Source organism: Pistacia vera, unplaced genomic scaffold (genome assembly GCF_008641045.1).
Source record: "Pistacia vera cultivar Batoury unplaced genomic scaffold, PisVer_v2 Contig277, whole genome shotgun sequence".
Taxonomy (NCBI): Eukaryota; Viridiplantae; Streptophyta; class Magnoliopsida; order Sapindales; family Anacardiaceae; genus Pistacia; species Pistacia vera.
This window is the reverse complement of record NW_022196087.1, coordinates 1,057,641-1,067,793: the sequence shown is the minus strand read 5'-3', so window position 1 is coordinate 1,067,793 and position 10,153 is coordinate 1,057,641. Positions and strand designations below refer to the sequence as shown.

The window sequence follows — 10,153 nt, the reverse complement described above, 5'->3', positions numbered from 1 at the left end:
TATTACTATAAGGAGGTTATAACTTAATAAATGTGTAGTTACAACAAAACTATTTTGATTTTTGATTTTATAATTCATGTTTTAGTAGTATGTATTAGTACTTCAATTAATTGTTTTAGTAGTATTAGGATTTCTTATTTACTTTTAATATTACTTGTTTCTTATTTTATAATTTATGTTTTGGTAGTATTAGGATTTCAATTTATATTTTAGTAGTATTAAGATTTCAATTCATTGTTTTGACAGTATTAGGATTTCCTATTTACTTTTAATATTACTTGATTTCCTATTTTAAAATTCATGTTTTGGTAGTACTAGGATTTCAATTCATGTTTTAGTATTAGTAGGATTTCAATTCATTTGTTTTAGAAGCAGTATTAGAATTTCTTATTTACTTATCCTAGTAGAATTATCATTAGCTTGCTATAAATAGGGTTGTTATGTTTCAACTTATTCAATCAAGTTTTCAATAAAATCTTCCACCAATTCAAGTGATACCTTTCTTCTTCCTTGTAATGATTGCTTTATACTATATAGGGTACTCATAGAAGTATATCAAGTAGAATACATGTATATTAGCAAAAGTAAATGGGCCCAAAATTTTCTTTTATTACATATAAATATTCTTTATACAAAATAGAACAGCATTTACAAAATGCCATTAAAACAGCGGACAGTGTAGCTATTGCTCTTCATTTGCTGACGCCCGTCCAACCGCGTTCTCACCTAGATCCTGCATTCACAAGTAAAACAATGGGGTGAGCACAAAATAATGCTCAGTAAGTAAATCCTCTAAGACTGTCCCCGTAACTTCTTTCTTTTAATTCTTTCCTTACACTTTTCTCATTTCATTTATTATTTTCTCTTTCACACAGCTCTCGCTTACTTAACTTCTGCTATATGTCACGGCCTCATCTTACCGGAGGCACGGCCGGGTGGAGTTCACACAGCACCAACCCACTCTTCGTGACTTTCGGGTGGAGATCACAAAGCACCAACCCGTTTTTCATAACTTTCTCATTCTCTCTACTCTTAGAGTAGTTCATCCAAAGTTCTCTACTCTTTCTCAAGCCACTTCTCAATGCACAATTAATCTTTTCCACTAATACACTCATGAAATGCCAATATGCAATGTTGCAAGAATTAAGGTTTACTACTCATGATTCTCTTAGGCATTTCATCAAACAACTAGTGTGCATACATAAACTCTACTTTATCTATGGTTCTATTCCTTTCTTGAACCATCCAAAATGGGAGAAAACTCCCTCACCAAGCTATAATTCCTGTCACTACATAACACTTCCAAAGAAATTACTCAATCTCCTCCAACTTCATTTCAAACTACATCCCCTCATCACATGTTAACACTTCTCCTTGATGTATTCAACAACCATACAACAAATACTTATCTCAACCCAATTTCTCAATATATCATACACATGCATAAGTAAATCTCTACTAAATCTCTACTTAAAAGTTTTCTCAAATTTCAACTTGGGATGGATTTACTTACCTTGCAAAGGAGAGATCACACTTGCACTTTCCGTTCCTTTAAAATGCTTGTCTCTTCTCTACCCTTTAAACAATAACACCATAAGATTTCAATACATAATATATGCAAACCTTCACATCTAAAGCAAGAATCCTTACTTTAGGATGCCTTAGATTGATTTTCTACCAAGATCCAACTAAAAGCCTTCAAAGATCCTTGAAAGATTGAAGGAAGAGTTGAGAGGAAATGGTGAAAGAGTATGGTGGTGGAAGAAGAATGAATGAAGGGTTTACTAAGCTTTAACCCTTTAGCTCAAAATATATTCTTTCATTCCCATATTGCCCTTACTCTTTCTTCAAAATTCCATCTTTGTCCTTTCAATCATTACAATCACACCCCCACTCTAACATATTCTCCATAAAATTCTCTTACATTTTACTCCCCACTTTTCCTGCTAACTAAGGGTAGAAAGGTCATTTTACTCCTATGAAAGAATTCTCTAGAAACCTCAATATACATTTTATTCGGCTCTTCGCCACGGCGAAGACTCTTTCTTCGCCCCGGCGAAAAATTACAGAACCTACCTCTTTGGTTGCAGAACCTCGTCGCCGCGGCGAAGATTATTTTTCGTCCCGGCGAAGTCTGTAACACCAAGATTTCGCTAAGTCTTTACAATTTCAGGGCAACTACTCAACCAAACCAATACATGCATTCAACTAAGGGCCAATCAAACAATATGAACAATATACCAACTCAAATAAGAGCAAAACAATAAACATTAGCTACGTACCTCAAGTGGGGCTTTACATTCCTCTAGCAAATCAATCATGCCACCCAAAGTTAATACACGAACTCAATTGACTGAAAGTATTCGTGTTGAATTGTGTATAATGAAAGAATCAAACCATAGTTGGAAGCAGAAAGATCTTGTGAAGTGGTTAGAAGATACTCATGGTCTTAAGGCATCACAAGCAGCAATATCTAAGACACTCAAACGATCAGCTGACCTCCTTCAAGAAGAAGGATTGTTGAACCCAAACACAAAACATTCAAAGATGGTAAAGTACCCAGCAATGGAGTCTGCCCTCTATGAATGGTTTGTATGCCATCAAGAGCATGTCAATATGAATGGTGCATTGTTAAAAGATAAGGGAAATATGTTTCTAAGGAAACTCTATCCCGAAGCTACCTCGTTTGTATTTTCAAATGGATGGTTGGAAAAGTTCAAGCAACAACATGCAATTCATTCTTTTTGTCGTTTTGGGGAAAGTGGTTCAGTTAATATGGAGAAAATTGAAGTAAGCTTGCCATCAATAAGAGAGGCATTAGACAAATAGGCTTGGAAGGACATTTATAATATGGATGAAACTGGCTTATTTTATCGAATGCAAGCCAATAACTCTCTTGCAACAAAGCAGTTGGAGGGTCAAAAGAAAAACAAAGAGAGGATTACAATTGTTATTTGTTGCAATGGCGATGGCGATGGCTCTGACAAACTTCCGCTTTGGGTCATCGGTAAGTTTCTTAATCCAAGATGCTTTAATAATGTTAACCGTGATAATCTCAATTGCAAGTATTGAGCGAATTCAAATGCATAGATGACATCTTTGTTTTTTATAGAATGGCTTAAGTGGTTTGATAGCTGTTTGGATAGAAATGTCTTGCTTATATTGGATAATTGTACTGCACATGGCAAAAAGGAGAATCTTCCCCCACTTCATCACACAACTTTCCTGTTCCTACCACTAGCTAGCACTTCCAAAATCCAGCCATGTGATGCAAGCATTATTAGAAATTTCAAAGGTTATTATCGGCAACGCTTTAAGCGCTTACTTTTGAAACGGATAGAAGATCATGTATTGGAACCAGAAAAGATAAGTATCCTTGATGGAATTGTAAATGCAGTTGCTACATGGTCAATTGATGTAAAGCCACAGATAATTATCAATTGTTTTAAGCATTGCAAAATTAGGACCTCCGATGTCGATGAATTGCAAGTTACAAATGAAGTGGATGAAGAGAATAGAAAAGTCATTGCAGAATTGAGTGATCAAATTCGACAACTTCACTATACTAATCGAATGGATATTAATATCTTCCTCGATCATCTAAATGAGCAACAAGTCGTATATGCTTTAACTGAAGAAGAAATCATTTATGCAATTAGACAAGAAGAGAAAAGAAATAATCCTAAGGATGATAGTACGGAAATGCAAAAAGTTTTGTGCCATGAAGCTCTAAAGATGCTTGAGAAGCTAGAAATATTTTGGCTTCAACAAGAAGGTGTCCATGCTAGCGAGTTATTATATACTCGCAAGTTAGAAGATTTGGTAACAACTCTAAAGCATAAATCATTGTCCCAAACAATTTTAGATAAATATTTTATTTCATCATAAACCTTTAATGTAACATAGTATATATATTTTTTGCAATATACAAATAATTATTACTATGTGGAGGCAACTTTCCTTAAGACGGGAATTAAAAAAATTATAACTTATTACAATGTGGAGTTTATTCTTATTTATAACTATCCCAAATTGGGAATAGAATTTTTTATGACTATGTAGAGTTTATTCCTATATAGAGTATCATTATAGAGAGGTTTTACTCTCTCTCTCTCTCTCTCTCTCTCTCTCTCTCTCTCTCTCTCTCTCTCTCTCTCTCTATATATATATATATATATATACACAATTTATATTTACTTTAAAGTTTGTATTATTTAACAATTATTATGTCTTAATCTAATTAGTTTATTTTATTAGAATAAATTTGTTTACAATCTATTTCAAAAACATTGAATAAACATACCTGCGCAATGTGCGGCCCCATGTCTAGTTAATTAATAAGCTTTAACATTAAAACTAAAACTATAAGGCAAGTTAGATGAAGTAGTTGTGACTCACTATTTGACTGAAAGAATTAGTTATTTCAATTCACTGATTCTCAATACGTACTTACAATCCTTATATAGGTATAATATAGTCCATTGCATCTCCTAATTATGTCAGTTACAGATTACACAATATACTAACATAATTAGGAGATTACAGAATATCAAGAATATTTTGAGTATCCTAAATCTGACAAAATAAGAAGATTACAAAATATTTAGGAAATTGCAACACTCCCCCTCAAGTTGGTGCGTAGATGTCACACATGCCCAACTTGTCTAAAACTTGTGAGAATATACGTTTAGAGACAACCTTGGTAAGAATGTTGGCCAATTGATCCCTGATCGAATCTTAGGCAATTCAATAATCTTTTCATCCAGTTTTTCTTTGATGAAAAATCTATCTACTTCAACATGTTTTGTATGATCATGTTGAACTATATTATTGCAAGCAATATCATATGTTGCTTTATTGTCACAATATAACTGGCTTTGTTGATTAGGTTGATATCCCAAATCTTGCAAGAGAAATCGTAACCACAAAGCTTCATAAATCCCAAGTGTCATTCCTCTAAATTTTGCTTCAACGCTTGCGTGTGCCACAACATTCTATTTTTTGCTTCTCCATATGACTAGATTACCTCCTACAAAGTGAAATAACACGAAGTAGATTGCCTTTCATCCACTGCTCCTGCCTAATCAGCATCAGTATATGCATTCACATTTTGGTAATCCATATTTTTAGTAAATAGGATTCCTTTCCCAAGGGCATGTTTTAAGTATCTCAAAATGCGCATGACAACATTCATATGGTGTTCTCTAAGGTTATGCATGAACTAACTGACTATACTCAATGCATAGGCAAGATCTGGCCTAGTGTGTGACAAGTATATCAATCTTCCCACAAGTCTCTAATATCTCCCTTTGTCAACTGGTACTTGATCAGTCTTGATACATAATTTCAAACATTCTTCAGTTGGTGTATATGTTGGTTGACATGCTGACATACCAGTTTCCTGTAAAACATCTAAGGCATACTTTCTTTGTGATAGAAAGATACCTTTGTTAGATCGAGCCACTTTGTTTTCAAGAACATATTTCAAAGAACCTAGGTCTTTCATTTTGAATTCTTCTGACAAGTACTTTTGCTGAGCTTTTCTTTCTTTTGGATCATTTCCAGTGACCACATACCATCCACATATATAATAAGTGCGGTGATCTTTCCTTGCTATTTCTTTAGGAACAATGTCTGATCTGAATTACCCTAGTGGTAGCTGAAAAGACTTCATAGCTTTTGTAAACCTCCCAAACCATGCCCTCAGAGATTGCTTCAACATATATAGAGATTTCTTTAACTTACATACCTTTTGGTTGTGCTTTTCCGGTGAAAACACCTTGGTGGAGCATTCATATATACCTCTTTTGACAATTCTCCATGTAGGAAAGCATTTTTCACTTCGAATTGTTGTAATGGCCAATCAAGGTTTGCAGCTAAAGATAATAAAATATGTACCGTGTTGATTTTAGCTACGGGTGCAAATGTCTCTGTATAGTCTATCCCATGGGTTTAGGTGTACTCTTTTGCTATTAGTCTGGCTTTGAATCTCTCAATTGTACCATCAACTTTATACTTCATAGTGTAAACCCATCGACATCCAACAATCTTCTTTCCTGGTGGACGATCAACAGGTTCCCAAGTCTCATTCTTCTGTAACGATTTCATTTCCTTATTCATAGTAGTTTTCCATTTTGGATCAAATAATGCTTCCTACACACTGTTAGGAATAGATACAGTAGATAATTGATTCACAAATGGCATATTCGATTCTGATAGATGATGGTTAGACACATAATGACTCATGGGGTATTTGACCTTACTAGATAGTTCTAGTTCGTATGTTGGTTTGGGAATCCCTCTAGTACTATATGGTGGTAACTGTTTCCTAATTGGTTCAAACTCTAAATCAGGAACATTTTTAACAAATGATGATTATGACATACCAAGAATGAGAGAATCAGACTGAGAAGCCTCTACAGATAGGTTTGATACCACCTCCACATTTTCATCAACCACTTCATCTTCTTGTCGAACAACAGGTCTAGTTTATGACTCATAGTCTCCCACATCTTGAACAACATCCTGAACAGCATAGTCAAGTGTCTGAATTTCTTCTTGACAATACTCTCCCTGAAGTTCAGACTCAGAAGAAAAATACATCAATTCTTCATGGAAAACAACATCCATTGTCACAATCGTTTGTTGAATTGGAGGATGATAACATCGATACTCCTTTTAATGAAAACCATACCCAACGAAAACACATTTCAATGCACAAGGGGACAACTTGTTGCATTGATGTTTATGAAGCTGAACAAAGGCGATACATCCAAAAACATGAGGCAGTAAGTTTGAGACTGTTGGAGCATTCACTGCTTTACCAAGAGCTTGAAAATGTGTCTTGAACCCAATAGAACTAAAGGGTACCTCGTTGATTAGGTAGGCTATAGAAGTAAGTGCTTCTCCACAAAAGGATAACGGCATGTGAGCTTCTATTAATGAAGCATGAACAACATTCAATAAGTGCTGATTTTTCCGCTCAGCAACACCATTTTGTTGGGGTGTGTTAGGACAAGTAGTTTGATGAATAATACCATGTGTTGCCAAGTACTGTTGAAGATCCGAACTTTGATATTCTCCTCCATTGTCACTTCGAAGCACCTGAGCTTGTGCATTATATTGTGTACAAACCATTTTGTGAAATCTCTGAAAGAGAAAATTAACCCCCCTTTAGATTTCATTAGACATACCCAAGTCATCCTTGTATAATGATTAATTAAAGTAACAAACCAAAGGGATCCACCTAAAGTAGTAACTTGTGGTGGCCTCCGGACATCCGAATGTATAATCATAAAATGAATTGGACTTTTGTTGAATGTTATTAGAAATGGGACTCGATGGCTTTTTGATAGTTCACAAATGTCACAGTGGAAGTTACTGATATCATTTTTATCAAGCAAACTTGGAAATAGTTTCTTTAAGTAACCAAACAAAGCATGTCCAAGGCGTCGATGCCATAACCAAATGTCAGATTTCTGTTTATCCCTTTTAAGTAATCTACTGTCAAAGCCTACTCTAACATAGTAGAACTTTGTGACTTTAAATCCAAGTAATACAATTGTCCCCGTCTAACACTATAGCAAATCGTCTACTTTGTTTGAATGCTTTTAAACTCACAAAGGTTAGGCCAAAAAATCACCACACAAGATAAGACTTTGGTTATTTTGGAGACTGACAAGAAGTTATAATTTAGGGATGGAATTGCTAACACAGAATCTAAGTGTAAAGTATTTTTGAGGGTCCTTCCCTAATTACTCGGGTGGACTCACCATTGGTAGTAAAAACAAATTTTTGTGGGGATGTTTTAAGGTTAGAAACATGCCTAGAATTGAATGTTATATGATCGATAGCACCAGAATCAATTATCCATGTACTATTAGAAAGAGATGTACACATATGTAAAGACTTACCATCATTTTCAACAATGGCTACAAATGATGAAAAGTGTTTGACATCTTCTTTCTTTTCCACAACAACAGCAATAGAATTTCTCTTTTTGTTGTTGTTGGGTCCGAGTTTCATCTGTGCATGCTGACTCTCACTTAAGCTACCACTACTAAAGTTTCTGCGAAATTTGGAATCGAGATTTTGCGTAGAATTTTTCCACACCTCATTTTTCCTTCCTTTTTTTTTTTTTTTTTTTTTTTTGACTTTGACTATTTTTTTACTCTTTGACTACTTGACTCTTTGATTTTTTTTTTTTTTTTTTACTTTCTTTGACTCTTCCCTTTTAAAATTAAAGGGCAAAATAATAAATAATATAATAATATAATTCAGAGAGTTGAAATGCAAACACCTTTCTATGGACAGACTCAGTTTCTGATGCGACAGGAGATGACGGCAGCAGATCGGGTCGTCGGTGGCAAATCAGTGGTAGCAACAACTGATTAAGCTGATCGGTGTTTTTCTCGGCTGGATTGGCGATGGCAGCAGTTGGGCTTGGTTGGACTTGTTGGCGTTGGCTATATGGGCAGTTTTCTGGAAATTCAGGTGGCGTCGATGTTTTTGTTGTTTCCAGCTGCTAAAGATGGTGATACCCGATTGATCTGTCATCATCAGCATGGTGGATTTTGGCGATCGATTCTTGGCGACGAACATTTTTGGCGTTTTCCAGCATTGATTTGGGATGTTTGTTTGAAGGTGTGGGGTTAAGATTTGTTTGCTTGCGTTGATTGGGATACTTGGTGATGTGAGTTGCTCGGCAATGTGAAGTTGTTTGGGATTTTGGGTTGATGTTGATGGGATTTTTTGGTAGTAGTGGTCAGCCTTTTTTGTTTGTTTTTTTTTTTTTTTGTCAATTGGCTGAAGGTGGCCGGATTTTTTTTTTTCTTTTTTTTCTTTTTTTTCTCTTCTTTTTCGTCGGCTTGGTGCTGACTTGGTTTGGAGTTTTGGATTTTTCTAGGTATTTTGGCTGTTGGCAGTGGCCAAAGTTGATGATTGAGTTGTTGGATTTGATTGGACTTGGTAATCTGATATGGTGGATTGGTTGGATGGCTTGGATAGTTAGTTGGAGTTGATTTCAGATTGGGATAACGTGGTGGTATTGAGATGGAAATGGTAGTGATGTTTTCTGGTTGTTTGGTTGGTGTCGTTTTCTCCTTTTTGGATTAAAGACGATTGGGTTAATTGATACTTGCCAGTGAATTTTCTAGCAATTGTTTTAGGATGAGCAATTTTTTAGATAGAGAGTGACTCTGATTCCATGTTTGATTGAAAGAATTGGATATTTTAATTTATTGATTCTCAATACATAGTTACAGTTTTTATATAGGTAGAATACAATTCATTAAATCTCTTAATTATGTCAATTACAGATTACATAATATACTGACATAATTAAAAAATTACATAATATTAAAAGTATCTTAATATTGATAAAAATAAAATATTACAAAATATTCTGAAAATCTCTAACACTCACCATTCCACGACTGTATCGAGACTGTATATTGTACTCAAGTTTTTTTAGAGGACTACCTCATCATTTGTGATTGACTGTCAAAAGATTACATCTGAGACTACGTTGTCGCTACACATCTGATAAATGCTTTCTTGTATTAAAGGTTTTGCTTCAAAATCACGTTTAGGTGTGTGAAATGAGAATAAAGATAAAGACCACTGTCACTGCTACGACTGTACGGATTATTGCCTTGACTTGCCTTGTGATGAAGAAATCAATAAAATCAAGTATAATATTATTCAAATAAATTATATTTATTATGAGTTTTTTATATTTATTATATGTTGAAAAATTCAAGAATAATTATTGCCTTGCCCTGTGACGAAGAAATCAATAAAATGACGTAAAAGAAGATTCTTTGAAGAATAAAACCGACTCTTGAGTCTTTAAGACTTCAGAGGAGACGCATTAATACAGCTTTTACAACAACACAAAGATAAAGATGGAAATAAAGCCTTAAAGAAGAAACCCAACTGTTACTTCATCAATCTGCAAAGATAAAGGCTGCAGCATCTGGGATCACCAACGAATAACAACCTCTCTCTACTTTTTTCACTTGAGTGTCCATTTATGCAAGCAAAGTTTCGTCTTTGTTTTTCTATCCAATGTTTTACCAATGTAATGTTGCCAATATTATATGAATTAGCTTTAATTCTTAATAAAGAATTTATTATCTCACTTACTTGATTG

The 10,153-nt window shown here is 34.6% G+C and overlaps 1 protein-coding gene across 1 annotated transcript; it reads left to right on the top strand.

Annotated features, from left to right (window-relative positions):
- The first annotated feature begins 2,319 nt into the window (after positions 1-2,319).
- On the top strand, positions 2,320-2,829 carry LOC116133927 (CENP-B homolog protein 2-like). The gene has a single exon (XM_031419595.1). The coding sequence runs from the start codon at positions 2,320-2,322 to the stop codon at positions 2,827-2,829; it is 510 nt and encodes a 169-aa protein (XP_031275455.1).
- Positions 2,830-10,153: the final 7,324 nt, after the last annotated feature.